We start from the raw sequence: 18,535 nt of genomic DNA on the forward strand, positions 1-18,535 counted from the left end.
TAGTCAACTTGTCCACTGTGGACAGTTGTATCAGAATTGGAGTCATTTTTTCTTAGTGTCCTGGGTCCCATCTCTAGAAGTTCTAATTTTGTATGTCTGAGGTAGGGCTCAGGGATCTTTATTTTAGTTGTTTTGCTAGATTTGGGTGTTTGATGATTTTTAGGGCCCCTTCCAGCCCCCCAATACTATGAACCTCAGCTTTGAAGGGCTTGTAAACCCTTGTGCACTTTCCCTGACTTAACCCCAAACAAGGGTAAGTGACACAGAAAATAACAGTAAAAAAGATACTTTATTGTTAAAAAAAAAAAGACAAAAACCAATGAAACCATGTACACCATCATTCACACTCACAGTCTCACGCACAGCCACGAACCACTCACACAAACACACACTCACCCACCCAGCCTCTCTCTCGCTGTGAACAGCAACCCTGGGGGTGAGAGACTCTGTTGCTCTTCCTTTTGGCTTTTGTCTCCAGAAATAACACATGAAAAAGAAATGGACCAGAGAAAGGGATGGGGTGTGGGCAGAGTAGCAAGGCCACCAGAATTATCTGATTGCTGCCACTCCTGGCTACATACATTCTACACATGTGTACAAATGTATTATACATGGGTGCCCACATGTGTAGACACATGCCCACATTGACTGTCCATGCATAGGGTTGAGTCACTGCAGGTAACACTTAGATTGGCAGGATTCTGAAATGGAGGGGCAGGCAAGGGCAGGGTGTCCAGTGTGGACACCAACACCCTGCTGTCTGGCTCCCTGCCTCTACCTTGCCCTGAATGGACATTGTAAGTTCCTTGTGTCTATGGAAGAAAAATCCCTTTGGGGCAACTCATCCATACAGCAAGGTTGAAAAGTGCCTAAAATTTTTAAAAATTATGAATTATATCCTTCCTGCCTTTGGCCCAAAGTGCTTGAGAAACTTGGGATGAAGAACCCAGAGTTCCATGAGGTCTGAATTCTTTAACAAAGAAGGTCCAGGGCAGCAGAAATCCTGGCTGGCCCTGTCTGATAGAAAGCCATGTAACTTAAAGAGGTGGAGCAAGTGGCTTGGTTGGAATCTGGATTAGAGGAGTGGGACCTCCAGGAGACTGAGGCCAAAGCGATGCTCCTCAGGCACCCTTGTCGCCCTCGTTCACCATCTTATCCCCGATGCCTAGCACAGCGCCTGACATGGAGCAGGTGCTGCAATAGATATATGAACGAGGCAGGGTGCATAAGTGACTTCTGGTAACTGCTCGCCTGCTGCTCACTTCTCAGCCCTAGGAGGACACCCTGTGGCCCTCCAGGGTCAGCGACCCTGGAACCTCGTCTCTATGGTGGGTGTTGTGGTAGCCTGTGAGGCATGTGCCTGCCTCTTCCTCCAGAATGGAGCTGTGCAGGTATAAGAATGTGCCCCAAAAGAGTTGACCCAGTAGTTCAGGCCCTGCCTCCCTGGGCACTGAGAGGTGGCAGATCAGAGACAGGCCGCCTCTTGCCCACTTAGGAGTCAGCTTTTCCTGGCTTTCCAGGGTAACTGCTCTGTGCATCCCCTTTCTGCTGGGGCCCTCATGCTGTTTCTGGAGCTCTACCCTCAGCTTCCCTCCATCCTCAGGGACTAGCTGGGGCTCTGGAAGAGCACATTTCAAGGTATGGCAGCCTGGAATGGGCATGGGGGCTTCCCTCCCACCTTCCCAGACATGCTCTACTCACTCTATGAGACAGGGAGAAGGTGCCAAGCCCTTGGCCTCCCACCTGCCTTCCTCTGAGGACAGCTAGAACATGACCTCCTCACAGCTCCCATAATCACTCTCTACCATGTCAGAGCCCTCATAGTTGGGGGGTGCCTGGGGCTGGCCCTGGCCTGCGGGAAGCCCACCCCCCACCTCACAGTCAGCATAAGAGGGCCCGGCACGGCTGAGGCGCATACTCACCCCCTTGTACCCCCCCTCTGCTGGGCAGGGCCCTCCCCCACCCTGCCGGAACTGCGAGTGGTAGTAGCTGATGGCTGTGTACTCATTGAGACAGGGGGCCAGCAGGCGTTCCCGGGGACTGGGGGGCCGCGGGGGCATCAGATCTTCCAGGTTCTGGTTGCTGTAGCGTGGTGGGAGGGGTGCCCTCTTGTTTTCCAGCTCCAGTGGGAAGGGAAAACCCCCATAGAGGCCAGTGGGTTCTGGCATCACAGCTGGGTTCTGGTGGCGGTGAGGCGAGGGCGGCAGAGGGCCCGAGGTCACTTCAGAGTGGGGATATTCCCAGTGCTCCTTCCTGGAGTAAGTAGGGGGCCAGACCGTGGCTCCACCTGGGTACACTGAAAGAGAACATTGAGATAGGGTGAGCTTTGAATTTCCCTGGTGAAGGTTCCAGCTGGCCTGACAACTACTATCTGTGGCCCATCTATGCATGTCGTCTCTGGCAGCTTAAGTTGATATCTAGAATCCAGTGGGGCCATGTTTAAGGCCAGAGGTTTAATGCAAAGCCAGCCCATCTTGCAAATCTGTGCCACTGATCGAAGGGTCAGTGAACAAGGGAAGAATGTGGACCGCTCCATGCAGCCCACCCTCAGTGCTGGAGACAGCAGCTCCCTCCCAAGTCTTACTGGTGGGTTTTGTCTTCTTAATTGAAGGAAACAGTTCGGAGTAGGTGTGATGGCATATATGACAGAGGGTGGTTAAATGAGATGTGTCTTGGAAGATTGGAGACCAAGCATCTTTGGTCTCAGCTGTGTCCCTGCTACTGAATAGTTGGGTGAGTTAGAACAGGTCACTTCGTCTTTATGGGTTCTGGCTACCCTATGAGCAAAAAGTTAGTGAAAATACTGTTTTAATTATTGGTGAATAAGCCAGAAAATGTGAAGTGCTTATGTATTCACCTCCTTTTGAGCCAAAGACAAGAAAGGGGTGGAGGTACCTCCTCTCAGCCAGCCAGGTCTGGCCTGAGGTTGCTGCACCTCTAGATTGGGTGATCAGAAGGGTGGACTGCTGCTTCTCTTTCCTTTCCCAGAAGTACTGAAGCCCCCCTTTGATCCCAGGGATCCTACCCACTCCTATCCAGAGTCTATAGGTTTCTGCCATGGACATCAAGCCTATGGAGTGTCTTGGATTTCGAGAAGTGGATCATGATGCAGGCAGAATGAGCCACAGACTCTGATTCCAGAGACCAGTCCACTAGTGCACTGTGACCTTGTTCACGTCCCATTCCAAGGGATTGGCCTGAATGGTGGCCACAATCCCTTGTGCCTCAGAGAGTGAAGTGCTTTGGTCTACCACCCCATTCCACCAGTCCCCAAGGCTAAGGGCCTCTGGCTATACTGACCCATCTCCTCGCCTGACCAGGTCCTCTTAATGATGGACTCATTGTCAGAGTGGGAAGGGACCGCAGCCGGTGGGAGTCTGGGAGGCACACTGCAGACCATTGGCTGCTGCTTAGAGCTGGGTCCGAAAGTGACGAGTTCATTTGGACCTGAGATCTTACTGGGCTCTAGTTGGTTCAAGTTGTTGCAGGAGTTGGTGCTCAGGGGGTTGAGCTCGATGGCAGGCATGGCTTGGGTGTCAACACCAATGCTCCTAGCCAGGAGGTCTGGGTCTTCCATGGCCACAGGCTTGTGGGACTTGCAACGGCGGCAGTAGAGGAGAAGCCCAACAATGCTGGCAATAGCGAACAGTAGGGGCACTATGCTGATCAGAATCTCCTGCTGCCCCCAGTCCCCACTTTTGATCTCAGGGGTGACCAGGCAGTGTCCTTCTGAGCAGCCCCTTGCTTCCATTTCGCACCTGCAGAGACAGAGAGGTAGGTAGGGGGCTGAGTCACTATACTGCCCTTTCCATGTCCCCTCTTACAAAGTTCTATGGGATGGAGACCCTTGCACTCAAGCCTACCCTCTTCAATTTTCTACTAAAAATAAAAAAAAAGAGAGAGAATTCTCAAGCACATCAACATATCAACTTCAGAACTTTCCATCTTATACTAGTAATGTGTAGGACTCAGCTACACCCTCATTTATCACCATTTGGGTCTGGACTCTGAGCATATCCATTATTTTCACCCATGAGACCTAGGTATTGGATATACTCTCCACTAATGAGATCTGATTTCCAACCATATATGGCGATAGAGGCAGCAAACATACCTAGCTGTCCTCTAGCAATAATGTCTGGGTCCCAGGTACAAGTCAGCAAGTCACCCAGCAATGGCAGCCAGGCATCACCAGCAGGTCACGGACCCAGCTTTGCTCTGCACCCACGTTACACTGGGCAGCTTTCTCAGAGAGCACCTGGAACTCCATGACCTCTCAGGTCACCTTCGGCTTGGCGTTCCCTGGTGTAAGACTCTTAGGAGGCTTCTATGGCCAGCTTTATCCACTTTTGAAAGGATATTGGGAAAGGCTCCCTTCATTCTACTTGAGTCCAAAACATCCCCCAGTGCCTGAAATTTCACCAACAGTTTGTCCCTTGGGGTTTAACGTTGTCCTCCCCAAGTTCCTCTTTTAAAATGCAAACACCACTTTCAGCCAAGGAGTGTCCTTATGACATATCTGCCAAATGGAGAGCACTGTGTACTGCAGGCAGTAAGTGAAGTGGGCCGGAAATGTCAGTAGTCAAGAAAGAGGACTTGGGTCATCAACACACAGGGGGATCTTGGATAAGCCCTTTCCTCCTCTGGGCCTCAGTTTCCCCATCTGTAAGATGAGTGGGCGGACTACATCATTGGCTCTCTTATGCAGACTGACAGCAAGGACTCCCTTGGGAGTTTGTAAAACAAAGTAGAATTCCAGGCCTCACTCCTTGGAGGTTCTGATTTAGTTGGTCCAGGAATGTATATTTTTCACCAGTCTCCATTCATGATTTTTTAAAGGCTCACAAGTTGGGGAGCCATAAAACCAGAGTGCCAAAGCCTCTTGACCTACAGGGTTCTTAGATGATTCGCCTTCTCTTGCAACCCCTCCACCCACTCCTGCAAACCAACATAACACGAGGCACAGGTGGCTTGCAGTGGGGTTCAAGACCCACAGCAGTACCTGTACCAAATGGTCATTGTCTCCAGATCACTGCTGGGAAGTCTCGATCCAGAGCAAAAGACTAAGAACACTAGCTGTTTTCAGACTTTACCAAAGATGAGAACCGCCTGAGGAGCTGGTTAGAAGTATAGACTCCTGGGCCCCAGCCTGGGGAGTCTGATTCAGTAGGTTTAGAATAGGGCTTGGGAAATATCTTATCAACAAGCACCTCCCTCTCCCAGAGTGCTCTGATACAGGTGGTCGGAGGGAGAAGCCTTGACCCATGGGAAAGGCTGAGGAACTGGGTTGTGGGGCACTCAGACCCTTGCCCCCTTTGGCCTTTCTAGAGTTCAGAGTGCAGAGCTCATTCCCTAATGGTGCCAAACCCAGGGTGAGGAGCCAATGGCAGGTGGCCTCTCCTGTGCTTACCTATCTCCTGTGTGGGGGTGAGGGCAGTTACAGGCGGCTCCTTCAGGGGAGGGGATGCAAGTTCCATCTTCCAGGCAGGGCATCAAAGTACAGTTCTCCTTTCTTTGTTCACAGTGTTTCCCAGAGAACTGTGGGGGACATTCGCAGACATAGCCTGGGAGGAAGAGCAGGGAGGTGAGAGAGTGCGTGGGCCTGGCAGTCAGGCAGCCCAGGCTGAGAGTCCCCCCGGGATGGAGGGGAGGCCGCAGTGTGTTTGCAGATACGTGTTCATGTTTATTTACTGAGTGCCAGCACCGTGCTGGGCATTGGTGCCCTGCTGGGCAAGGAGACTTGATCCTGGCCCTCAAATAGCCTACAGTCCAGCAGAGGACAGGCATCTAAAGAATGCTGCATACCCTCCTCATTTACCCAGATAACACTTATCCTAAGTAAGGATCTTCACAGATGCGCTTCTCTGATACTCGTGACAGCTCTGACATGGGCTCCTGTTATCCTCATCAAGGGACAGGTGCAATAGCAGGTGAGGAAATGAGGCACAGAGAATGTATGACATTTGCTTAAGGCCACACAGCTAGTAAGTAGCAAAATTTGGATGCAAACCTAGACAGTCATATGTAATATCAGTGTATGAGTAATTATCATAAAAATTAGTTACATTGAAGGGAAGCATTGGAGTGGTTTCCTGGAGCAGGCGCTATTTCAGGCTCAAGGATGAGAAAAAATTAGCCAGGCAAAAAGAGAGGGGCAAAGAGGAAGGTGTTTCATGCAGAGGAGAGCACGGGTAAAGGCTTAGTGGGGAGGGTGTGGCAAATCTCAGGAACTAAAACGATGGCAGGGTGGGCGAGCCTGCTGAAAAAAGGGGGTGGGGGTAGGAGCTGCAGGGCCTGGAGGGGCCAGGCAAGCAAGGTATGAGCCATAGGCAGGCATTAGGAGTTGGGACTCTATCAGAACAGCAAGGGGAAGACACTGCTAGGTCCCAAGCAGAAAAGCGACATGCTCAGATCTGCACTGTTTGCGGATCAGTGTTTTTATGTAAAGTACCCTCCCAGAAGATGCAGGTGGAGGGAGAGGAGCAGGAGAAGGAAGGTGGCTGGTGTCATAGAAAAGGAGAGAGATGACGGGGGCTTGAGTCAGAGTGATGGCAGTGGGGACAGAGAGTAGTGATGACACTAAAATGTGTGACGGTCGCAACCTCTACACCAGAGGTCCCCATTCATATGCTTCCCCCATCCAAAAAATGTAGGAAGAAAGAAAGTTCTTATTGAGCGAGAATGCAGACTCCTGGCTTCCCCCAGTGTAAACCTAGCAGATCTCATCCCGTTGCTCACTGGGCAATGAGGAAAAGAAAGGGATGTTGGGAATCAGGAGGCAAAGTGTTTCACGGAGATCTGGACCCAGGACGTGCCCCTCTCACCTAACTACCATGGCTGAGTTCCTTTACCTTTCTGGCTTCGCTTCCGTAGCCCAGCAGTTTCCTGAGCTGTAAAATGGGGCTGTCAATGGCTCTCTTCCGTCCCTCCCTCTCTCCCTCCCTTCTTCATGGGGCTGTGGTGCAACAATATGCTTTGTACACTCTGTAGTGATATATGATTGCTAGTCCAGCATGTCAGGGTCCTCTGAAGAGCCCGCTGGGATAAGCCTTGATGTGACCCTCCCCCAGCGCTTACCTGTCCCATGGGCCTGTGAGCACTTCCCGCCGTTGATACACGGGTTCTGGCTACAGTCTTTGCTGTGGACGCAGCACTGGGTGAGGGCCTGCCTCTCCAGCAAGCCCACCGCCTTCTTGCCATGGGCCAGCAGCTCCAGTGCCTCTCCATTGATGGTGAACGCATCCAGGCACCCTTCGAAGCCCTGGGAGACATTCGGGGGAGAGTGAGAGAGGACAAGGCCGCCTAGAAAGAGGTCCCTTTCGGGCCTCAGACCCTGGCACTTCTCTGGGAGCACAAGGGAGCCGTTGCCTGAGCTGTCAACCAACAGGCGAATGGAAGTATCCGTCTCCTTCACCAGAACGGAGTGCCACTCTCTGTCATTCACATGGAGCCAGGAGGAAAGCGTTCCATAAAAACCACCTGGGCAACGGTATTCCAGCTCGAGCACACCATCGACCAGCTGCAAAGAAAACCCAGATGGCATCAGCAAAGCCAAGAAGTCCTTATAAAAAGCCCTACTAACGGGCTGCCAGGGCAAAGAATGTTGGTTATATTTTCATGGGTGGGAGGGGGAGTGTTTTTCAAGGCTGTTTTAGATATTGTGTTTATAGAGAATGAAAGCCTTCAAAGTGCTCTTCTGTCTATGGTTTTATGTGGCCCTCACTGCACTCCATGGGATGGCCTGGGCAGGGATGGCATCTTCACTTCACAGATGAGGAAACTGAGGCCCAGAGATGCCTTGCTATTTTCTGGATTCTTCTGCAAAGGCCTCTCCAGTGTTCTGCATTCCTGGGCATTGGCCTTCAAGGATACCAAAGCCTCTCTCTCACTCCCATTCCCTTATTCAATAGTTTAGCAGTTCTTGAAGTGGGTCTCCAAGATCCAGTCAGGGGATCTACAAGGAGAAACTATATTCATAATAATCTTAAGACATTATCTGCCTTTTCTACTCTCATTCCCTCACAAATATACAGTGGAGATTTCTGAGACGTGTTATCACAACAGATGAAGGCAGAAGTAGATATGAAAAGCCAGCTGTCTTCTTCTATTAAGCCAGACAGCAGAGAGATTTGCAAAAAATGTAAAAAAATGCTTTTTATTTTGGAAAATGTAATTATTTTTCATAAAAATATGTTTTTTATGTGAACATGTAATGGCTTCCTTACTTTTAAATGAATTAACAAATAAAGATTTTAACATTTGTCAGTTTTAATTTCTAATACTGTACTGGAAACGTCGATAGCTATATATAACCCATATAAACAAAACTTCCTTAAGATCTTCAATCATTTTTAAGAGTGTAAAAAGTCCCGAAATCAAAACGTCTGGGTTAAAACATTTTAGTTCGCCTCACCCTAAGAAGTGGGATAATTTGTGGTCAAATATTTTTCTGCTCACTATAAGCACTGTCTCTGGGTGAAATTTGAAGATACAGTCCAGTGATTTTAGGAGTTAGCCATTTGTACACCACCTTCTTGATTTTTGCCCTGATTCAACACTACCTATACTATTTTTTACTTAAAAAGGAAACGTACTATTATACAGTAAATAGAAAAATAGAATGAAAAAAGTAAGTACAGCTCAAAACATCGCGCTTAAATCACTCCTTTAACTTTACCCAGGACCACAAATCCATTGATCCCACCTCCGTCTTCACTGTCTCTTGCCTTCTTAGCAATGTCCTCACTCCTCTCCTTATGCAGCGTAAGTTCCATAGCCAAAGTCCTACCCTTCCCTTACTTGGTAGAACTCACTTGGCAAACCCATAAATCTAGCAAAACTCAAGTCTCCCCCTATTCTGAATGAACATCATGGAGCTGAACATGGCTGCAGAGAAACAGCCTTACTTATTGAGCCCCCTTTAATTTCATGACCATGAGTCTCAAGTGAGCCCTTCATGCTGCTCAACGGTCGTACTGTCTTCCTTAGTTCATTTACTCTCCCAGATGACTATTTCCACACCTTCTCTCTCCTCAGACCCCTGATGCCTCCTTCCTCATTCTCAACCCTCAGCAATCAGACGGGGACTTGGGGACCCTCTCACAATCACATCTGTCCACCTTGGTGGAAGCCAGTCTCCCCATTCATGTAAGAGACCCCCCCACACACACACTTCCTCAGGGACAAGGTTCCACTGACTCTTCTTTCTCTTTCCTACAACTTTGTTCATTCTCTGCTGGATCATCCCAATTGTCATACAAACATTATTGCTCTAATATTATTTTTTAAAAGTTGACTTGAACATACTTCTCTTGCCAAATATAGCGTTTTTTCCTCTGCTTCCTTTTGCAGCAAAATTCCACCCTCACCCACCACAACACTGAAACCACTGGTGTCAGGGTATGCTGTGGCCTCTGTGTTGCCAAATCCAGCGATTAATGTCACTTCCCATCTTAGTTGACCTCTCAGCAGCATATCACCCAGCTGATCCCGCACTCCTTCCTTCTTGGTATGTGTGCCTTGGCTTCCCGGGTACATTACTGTCTTGGTTTTCCTCCACTATCACTGATTGCCCCTTTTCAGTCTCCTTTGTTGGACCCCGGCATCTCAGTGTTAGGGTGTCTCAAGGATGAAAGCTTGGCCTACTCTCTTTTTCATCTACACTCCTTGGTGATCTTCATCTTCATCTCAGACCTTTCTCATAAACACTGGACTTGTTTATCCAGCTCCACTTGGAGGTCAAATAGGCATTTCAAACTTACATGTCCAAAACTGAACTCCAGATCTTCCCCCCAAACCTGCTTTACCCATATTCTTTCCCAGGTCTGTTGGCAGTAACTCCATCCTTTCTGGTTGCTCAGGCCAAAATTCTTACTCCTTCCTTTCTCTCCACCCCCTCATTCAATTCATCAGGAAGTCCTGTTGGCCTTACCTTCAAAATCTACCCAGAATCTGACCTCTTCTTCCAAGTTCCACTGCCACTGCCGTGATCTGAACCACCATCATCTCTTACCTGAATTATTGCTTCTTGGGCTGGATCTCTTTGCTTCTGTCTGTTCTTCTAAGGCCTATTCTTAGCACAGCAGCCATAAGGGCCCTTTTTGCATATGTTAGTTCTCTGCTCAAAACCTTCTGATGCCCTCCATTTTATTCAGAATAAAAGCCAAAGTCCTTCAATGTCCTATGAGACTTTATAGATCTGCCCCCGTCTCATTACATCTCTGACCTCAACTCCTCCTCCTCTCCCCTCGCTTCAATCAAGCCATACAGACCTCTGGGTTGTGCCTTGAGCATGCTAAGGAATCTCCTGCCAATTACTATTCCCTCTACCTAGAATGCTGTTTCCCCAGCTGTCTAGGTGGACTCCCTCACCCCGTTCAAATTATTATTCAGTTATCACCTCAATGAAGCCTCCCCTGACCACCTTATTTAAAATTACAACTTCCCCTACTCATGATTTCCCTTAACTTTTTTTCCCCTTTTAACCCAAAACACTTATCACATTGGGACAGACTCTGTAATTTTCTGATTTATTATGGTTATTGTTAGGACAAAAGCTGTAAGGGTTTTTTTTTTCCTATTCACTGATGAGACAGCAACACCTAGAACAGTGCCTGTCACATAGTAGGTGCTCAATAAATATTTATTGAATGAATTAAGTTCTAACTGGCCAAAGTCTGTTTCTCTTTGTCAAAGTGGGAGACTGATATGTGTGCTAGAGGTGTTCAAATCAGGAAGGTAAACTGAGACTTTCTAGATGACATAATCAGAAGGGCTGAAAGACTATTAGAAAGGAAATTCAACCCTGGCCAGTGTGGCTCAGTGGTTGGAGTGTCAGGCCTGCGTACCAAAGAGTCGTGGGCTCAATTTCCTAGCAAGAGCATGTGCCTGGGTTGCAGGTTGGATCCCGCATGCGAGAGGCAACCAATCGATGTATCTCTCTCACATCGATGTTTCTGTTTCTCTCCCTCCCTCCCTCCTTTCCTTCCACTCTCTCTAAAAAAGAAAAAAATCAATGGAAAAAGTATCCATTGAACTTCATTTTTCTTCCATGTAACGTTAATGCTGGGCTTTTCATCTTGAACACCCCAGTGGTAACCAGCCTCCCCCGTCTTGGGAAACACTGTTCTGTTACTCAGCAAAAGTGATAAAAGCACCAGAGCTAGATGGGCCCATCTATCTCTCTTTCTCTCTTCAGAGACTTTCTCTGCTCCCATAGAATAGCCTGACCTCTGTTGTTGTATTTGGACATGCATCTTCAGGTGGGGTGGCTTTGGCCGTCGTGACCGGAAAGTCTTGTGTCCTGACATAATGGTCAGACCTAACATCCCTGAGAACCATGAAGGGATTTCTTTGCTGAAATTGGCCTTCTTGGCCATGCTCACGCTGCCCCCACCTCCAGAGCCTGGCACGTTCCCATGGCATCTCTCAGGCTGGCGGTGCCCTACCTTCAGGGAGATATGCACTGTCCCATTGCTGAACAGGAGAACGGCCTGTGACTGGAGTGTTTTCAGACGGAAACGGATGTGCCAGTTCTGAGCCTCTGGGAGACTGTACCGCCCGAAGCTCTGACCGCTGAACCTTGCAGCAGTGCCTGTGAAAGCAACCAGAAGTGTCACCTCCACGTGACGTGGTCCCCACAGAGCCCTCCAGCTGACTGTCTCATTCACCCCTTTGGTGACAAGCAGAGTCATTGCTCACTTTATAGATGAAGAAACGAGACTGGGGGTTACTTGTCCAGGGTCACACAGCTAGACAGGGCCATCACCCTGCACACCCTCCTTTGACCCCAGGGACCCTTGCCTTGGGTCCCTGCCTGGGTCAGAAGCTATGACCTCAAACTATTAACAAGGCAGGAATCAAGCCAGATATATAATTAGTCAGGTGTGTGAAGATCAACATTTCTATCCTACTGTGTTTTGTGTCATTTCTATCTCATTTGGGGAAGAAGGAAGTAGAATCGGAGAGGATTTTGCATATAGGTGTGATTTCAGGAACACCACAGGGTTGTTTTGCCTCAAGATATCTCTTTTCTCATCGTTAGGAGTGTAACCACTTGGGTAAGCACTTCCCAAATGAAACGCCCCTGAGAGGCCAGGAGACTCTGTGATAAAGGAAGTGATAGATCGTGCGGCCAAAACTTCTGTAAAGTTCCGCATGCTCCAACCCCCCTAGAACTGCTAATATGCAGTTGCATAAGGAGACTTCACCCACACTTGGGTTTCTCAAGCTTATTTGACCATGGGACCCTCTTACGTGGACCACCCATTCGTAGCCCTTGGAGTCAGCATTCTGCAGAACCCACTTTGGGAAATGCTGTGCTATATTCAGCACTGCCCTCCTGATATTTTAGAAACTCCACCCTCCCCAGAACTGAGTTCAAATATTAAATCCCTGTGAATAATGGTTGTAAGGGGAAGGGATTAGTGGTACAGGCCCCGAGACCTAGGGAAGAGGAATTGTTGAAGAGGGAACAGGCCAAAAAGAGGAGAAAGAACCAGAAAGCCTGAGGCACACGGGATTATAAAATCCCAAGAGTTGTCACACCGCAGGTCTAATCCTCTCCGATGCTGGAGATTCCACTGTACTAGCTCCTTAATGGATGGGATATTGAAGGTTATCTAGATCAGGAATCCCAAACCAGGCTGAATATCAGCATCATCTGGAGAATCTTTTAAAATACTAAATGCCAGGCTCTGTCCTCAGAGAGTATGACGTGGAAGTTCTGGTGGCACATGGGAATCTGCATTTTCAAACTCTCCCCATGATGGCTGGAGTGACTAGAACAGAGGCCAGGGGAGGTGTCTGAGGGTCATGTTCTGACCCTCGATCTAGGTTCTGGTTGTACTATGCATTTGGCTTGTGAAAACTTGTTGAATTATGCACTGTGATGCCAGGATCTTTCTGTATGTCATATTTTTCTAAAATTAAAAAAATAACCCAAAACTTCTGTCCAAGTGATTCCGGTGATGCATGAGCCAGCCCATCTAGTATTCTTAAAGTGCAGCCCTCACTCACACCACCTGCTTCAGCGTTGGCTGAGGTGCTGGTTAAAAAAGCCAATTCCAGGCCTCACCCAAGATTTTCTAAATAAAAAACTCTGGAGGTGATCCCCAGGAACAGGTCTCTTTAAAAGCACACTCCCTGCGTGATTTTGCACAATCTTTAATTTTAGAACCTCTGCTATCTGATGCCAGATGGTCAAGAGAGAAGCTTCAGCCAACACAGCTGTCCCTGCACCTCACTCTGGGGCAAGAGACACAAGAAGGGAACCCCCACCCCACACCAAGAGTAGCTCACCCAGCCTAAATCCAGTGGGCCCAGAGAGAGTCAACAGATCTGAGAAAGAATTCCCTAATGCAAACCAGGTGGACCCATAGAGGGTAGGCAATACCAGGCAGGGGGCGACGGCGAGCTGCAGGCAAGGTCATTCTCTTTCGGCCAATGCTCATGTGCATTGGTCTTAATGCCATGGACACTGGGTGAAACCTTTCAGAAAACTGAGTTCCTAAAGAGCTGCTCAAAGAGTTCAGGCTTTAGAGTGGGGTGCATAGGTATTTGAATGATCAATCCTTCACCAGAGCCTATAGTTTCAGGCAAACCAATATAATATAATCCCCGCCCTTCAGTTTCAACTGTAGATGGAGCTACGACCCTGCTTCGTGGGGTTGTGGTGACAATGAGTTTAGGTAACATACACACAGAGCCTGGCACGTAGCAGAGTCCTTATAGCAACAACTGCTACCCTATGAATGATAGTTGCCACTGATGGGTGCTCAGTATGGGCCAGCCAGGGGTTAAGTGCTTTTTATATCCATTCAGTAATTTACTCCCCAAACCAACTCAAGGAGGCAGATGATAATATTTTCATTATTTTATGGTTGAGAAACTAAAGCCCAGAGCCTTTAATAAACCCCCAAGGTTGCCTAGCTAGTAAGTGATACAGGTGGGGCTTGAACCTGCGCCATTTAGTCTAAACCTTTACGTTATAACCACCAGGCTACAGTAATAATAGTGGCAGTATTAGGAAGTGTTTATTGACCACTTTCTATATCAGGCACTTTTCTAAACAAGCACTTGCTATTGTTATTTAATATTCAATTAATCCCTACAACGAATCAAAGGCACAGAGAGGTTTAGTAATTTTCCTAAGCTCACGTGGCTAGCAAGTGGCAGAGCTGAGATTTGAACCCAGGCAGCTTGATGCCAAAGTCTGTACCCTTAGCCATGATGCTAAATTGCCTCTTGTATTTTTACCATTATTTTCAAAATTCCAAAAAGTGGCCAAGAATAGGGTGCTGTCCTGTGACTAGATTTTGTGAGGCCACACCTGCCTCATGGTGGTTCCTGGCCTTTAGCCCTGTTAAAACTTCCCTTACCCCACACCCCCTCCCCGGGATCTCCATCCCTGGAGTCAGGCTGGCAGAGCCCACCCTGCTGGCTGCCCTGGGGAAGGCCCATTCCTCACCATTGCAGGAGCAGTTCCCCTCCAGGTGGTGCCGCGGGGTCAGGATGCTGAGCCTCGCTGTGCTGTACGTGGGCCCGACCCTGGGGTCCAGGTGCACTGTCTCTTGGCAGATTTGACCCTGGCAGCTTGGTCCCTGGCAGGGCACCACAGGCATGGCTGACCTCATCTGAATTCCCACCGAGTGCTCCATTTCCTTGGCTGAGTGAGCAATGATGGTTGCCAGCTCCCGTAGCTTGTGGAAGTTTCCGGAATGCCCCTCAAAGACCAGAAGCACATCCACCCCCGCCGTGGCCTCTGCAGGCTGAAGGCTGGCCAAGTGGATATTGGCTCGTCTGATGTCCAGCTTGTTGCTGAGGAACCTCTGCAGGTTCCTCCAGTGGTCGCTCACCAGCTCCTCCGGGGTGAGCTGGTGGAAGCCCATCCACATGCTCTGCTGCAGAGCCTCCCACCCCACATGCCACACGTGGACGTGGACCCCAGCAGTGGTAGTGAAGGTCCCATCGCTGACTGTGACATTGAACGCATAGCGGCCATGAGGCAGTCCCTGGGCAGCGATGATCTTGCCATCGGACGCTCCCACCGAGAAGCGTCTGCCCAGGGTCTCCTCTCCTGCCAGGCTGTAGGTCAGCGTGTCCTGCGGGTCTCGGTCTGTGGCATGGATTTTGCCCACCATGCCGCCCTGGAACTCCTCCTCCCCGACGGTGATGAAGATCTCCAGTGGGAGGGCGGAGGGTGGGTAGTGGCTCTGCTCCGTGACGTGGACTCTGACAGCCGTGGAAGATGAAAGGGGTGGGATGCCGCTGTCGGACACCTGTGGGCAGGGAAGCACGGCGTTACCGTGGGACTGTGGCCCAGGATGCTGGCTCCGTGGGGGATCGTATCTCGCTACTTGAGGGCAGGCTCAGCGTGCTGTCACGTTTGAGAGAGAAAATACTAGCTCCAACAGCACTGAGGGCTTCGTGGAGGGAGTTACACCCTGCGCCACACAGCAAGACTTAGCTGCCTCTCCCCACTGGACATCTCTCTGAGGCTCTCCCTAAACCCCTCCGGCTACATGACCTGGCCTCCTTGCTCTTGAACTTCTCTCATTCTCTAAGAGGTGTCTTAGCGACGCCAGTGTTTGTCCTTCATGGCCCCTGCCAGCCTTAGGAGATTCTCTTTGGGATTCCCCTTTACTCTGTGATTGGGCTTGGGTTCAGGGGGAGCATTTTTTTTTTTTTTTAGCTCAGCTAACAAATATTTGTGCTGTGATCAGGAGAAAAGAGACAATAAATGACAATAAACAAGAGGATGTCAGACTTGGATAAGTCGCTGTGGAGCAAATAAATGGAGAGAGGTGATGGAGACATCTGAGGATTGAAAGACCTGAGTTAGATCAGCTGGGAGAGGAGTCTCTTCTCCGAGGAGGTGACACTTGAGCTGAGTCCTGAGGGATGAGAATAGGTGAGGACAAGAGGGGACAGACAGGCATAGCCCTTGGGTAGGAAAGACTGTGGTATGCTTAACAAAACAGAAAGGGGCCACTGTTGCCAGCAGAGTGGGCATGGCAGAGGACGAGGTGAGAGAGAGGGAAGCAGGGACCCCGTCACTGGTGGGCAGAGGAGCGCAAGGTGGCATTTTATGTCAGAGCTACGAAAAGCCATTGAAGGTTTTAAGCAAGGCAGTGACGTGACCTCACTTAAGAAAAGGATTTGGGGGGAATGAAATGAGAGAGTAATGTTTGAGCACCATCTTAGTCACTGCCACTGGGCAATTCTCATACAACCCGTAATAATACCACCACAATCCCCTACACATGTATATGTGTTCTCTCATTTGACCCCACGCCAATTCTCTGGGGTAGGCCTTTAACAAGACCTGAGGTTCAGAGAGCTGTCCTGACCAGCCTCAAGGAGTGAGAGCTAGGTTGAGGGTGTCCTGCCTGGGAGCAGGGCCGAAATTAAGAGCTTGGGCTCTGGGGTCAGAGAGCTTGGGTTTGAAGCAATCCACCTCTGCTAATTACTAGTAGTATGACTTCGAGCCAGTCATTTAACCTCTGTGTGCCTTGGTTATCACATCTATAAAATGGGGTTGATAACTGTACCGGCCCTAAAGCATGTTGTGAGGATTTATTGCAATGATGCATGTTTAACACTTAGCCCAGTGCCTGGCACATAGTAAGAGCTCTGTATGTGGTTTTTTCTAATAATTGAAGCACTGGTAATGTTTTTGCCAGCACATTTACTGTCCCCAATGTCACCAACCATGCTCTCACCTCGATCTGAAGCTGATACCATTCCTGGACTTTCCTGTTCAGGTACGCGGTGGTCACCAGCCACCCATCTGGAGTCACTCGGAAGGCAGAGCCGTCGTTCCCCTTGGTGATTTGAAATGAGTAGGGGGGGCCATTCTCTGGGGAGTCTGGGTCACTCAGGATCAGCTGCAGGACTTTGCTGCCGATGGGGCAGTTCTCCTGAGATTGAGAGTGACAGGAAATCAAAGAGCAAAATGAGTCCCAGTTCTTCCTCTCACACCTTTCTGCATCCCCTTCCCTGGGATGAGTCCTCGGCACCCTGGCTGTGCCCAGGGCATGCTTGCACCTTGAGCATTCATTCATTCATTCTGCCTGCCTGCCAGTTAGTTGTTGACTTGGTCAGTCTAGACCAGTGCAAGGTCACGGCCATTGTTCGGGTAGACTCATACCAGTGCTGAGCACCCTCCTCTAGGAGGGAAATGAAGGGAGGGGTGGGTTTAGGGTGCCTTGGAAGGTCAAGCGTACCTGAACAGAGGTGCTATAGTTGAGCTGGAAGAATCTTGGTGGGTTGTCATTGACATCGACCACTTGGATGGTGACGTCTATGTCCTCATGCAGTGGGGGCCGCCCACTGTCTGTGGCTCGGAGCCTCAGGGAATAGCTAGAAGTCTACATAGCAAGATACCCAGTGGAGAGTTAGCAATGGGACCCCTCAATTCTGCCCCCCCGATTCATCATTAATGTTTTCAGAAAAATAAGGTAGAGATACTTCCCTAAGCTTCATCATTAATGTTTTCAGAAAAATAAGGTAGAGATACTTCCCTAAGCCCCGCCCCCCTCATTGCCCAACAATAGCATTTTAGGGCCCAGGTTCCGGAGTCAGACAAAAATAGGGTTGGTTTCCAGTTCAACCATTTACTAGCTGTGAGACCTTGGGAAAGTGACCAAACTTCTGTGAGGATGATATCAGGACCCATCTCCAAGGGTTATTTTAAGGACCAAATAGCATAATGAATATAAAGTGCTTAGCAAAGTTCCTGGCACAGAGCAGGTGCTCAATAAATGTTAACTTGTTATAATGATCTAATGATCCCTGGCCAGTGGTGAGAAGCTGGCCTGAGCTTCTCCAGGGAAGGTTAAGTGTCACTCAGTCCCTCTCCTGCCTCTGGTCTCACAGGCCATAGAGGCCCTACAGAGAAAACAAGTGGGGGCAGGCCTGGAGAAGTGTTAGGATGGGGCGTTGACCACAATTCATACTCTGGACTTGTAGCAGGGCTAAATTCTGCTTTGATGAACTCAGATTGGGCCCCTCCTACATGACTCACCTGTTCCCAATCCAAGGCCTTGGCCACCTGTAGCTCCCCCTTCTTGGGGTGGACGGCAAAGTGCCCAAGCTGGTTCCCTCCTACCAGGCTGTAGGTGATGGCACTATTTAGGGGCCCATCTTCATCAGTAGCTGACACCTGCAGTGGAGGGGGGTGATGGTTGTGAATGAGGGGCAAGAGGGACCAGAAAGGAATCTCAGCCCCTGGGAATGTAGGGGGCACAGATATGTTCCCTCCCCAATGACTGGACCAGTCATCCTTGCCAGAGGAATCTATTATGTCCTAATATGGACTTCAGCATGCCATGGCTCATTCATTTATCCACTCATTAATTCATTTACTCATTGACCCATAGGGTGCTAGGTCCTGAGCTAGGAGGTGAGGAATGTGGCAAAACTAATATGCCCACAAAAAAACTTAACATCTAATTTTATGGATAATTCTAATGTGGGGGGCAAAGTATGATCAGCTTTCTAAGCTGATCAGCGTAGAAACGCAGTGGTATGTTCC

At 49.2% G+C, this 18,535-nt stretch overlaps 1 protein-coding gene across 1 annotated transcript in view; it reads right to left on the bottom strand.

Annotated features, from left to right (window-relative positions):
• Nucleotides 1-232: 232 nt before the first annotated feature.
• FAT2 (FAT atypical cadherin 2) overlaps nt 233-18,535 on the bottom strand; it is a 47,707-nt gene continuing 29,404 nt past the window's right edge. Inside the window, exons 15-23 of the mRNA XM_016213869.2 lie at nt 18,026-18,163; nt 17,226-17,369; nt 16,722-16,919; nt 14,468-15,278; nt 11,448-11,593; nt 7,078-7,519; nt 5,411-5,564; nt 3,301-3,758; nt 233-2,296 (exon numbers count right to left, since the gene is read on the bottom strand). Coding sequence (XP_016069355.2) covers nt 1,764-2,296; nt 3,301-3,758; nt 5,411-5,564; nt 7,078-7,519; nt 11,448-11,593; nt 14,468-15,278; nt 16,722-16,919; nt 17,226-17,369; nt 18,026-18,163 — 3,024 coding nt within the window. The 3' untranslated portion in view covers nt 233-1,763. The remainder of the gene's footprint in view (nt 2,297-3,300; nt 3,759-5,410; nt 5,565-7,077; nt 7,520-11,447; nt 11,594-14,467; nt 15,279-16,721; nt 16,920-17,225; nt 17,370-18,025; nt 18,164-18,535) is intronic.

Source organism: Miniopterus natalensis, chromosome 4 (assembly GCF_054644295.1).
Source record: "Miniopterus natalensis isolate mMinNat1 chromosome 4, mMinNat1.hap1, whole genome shotgun sequence".
Classification (NCBI taxonomy): Eukaryota; Metazoa; Chordata; class Mammalia; order Chiroptera; family Miniopteridae; genus Miniopterus; species Miniopterus natalensis.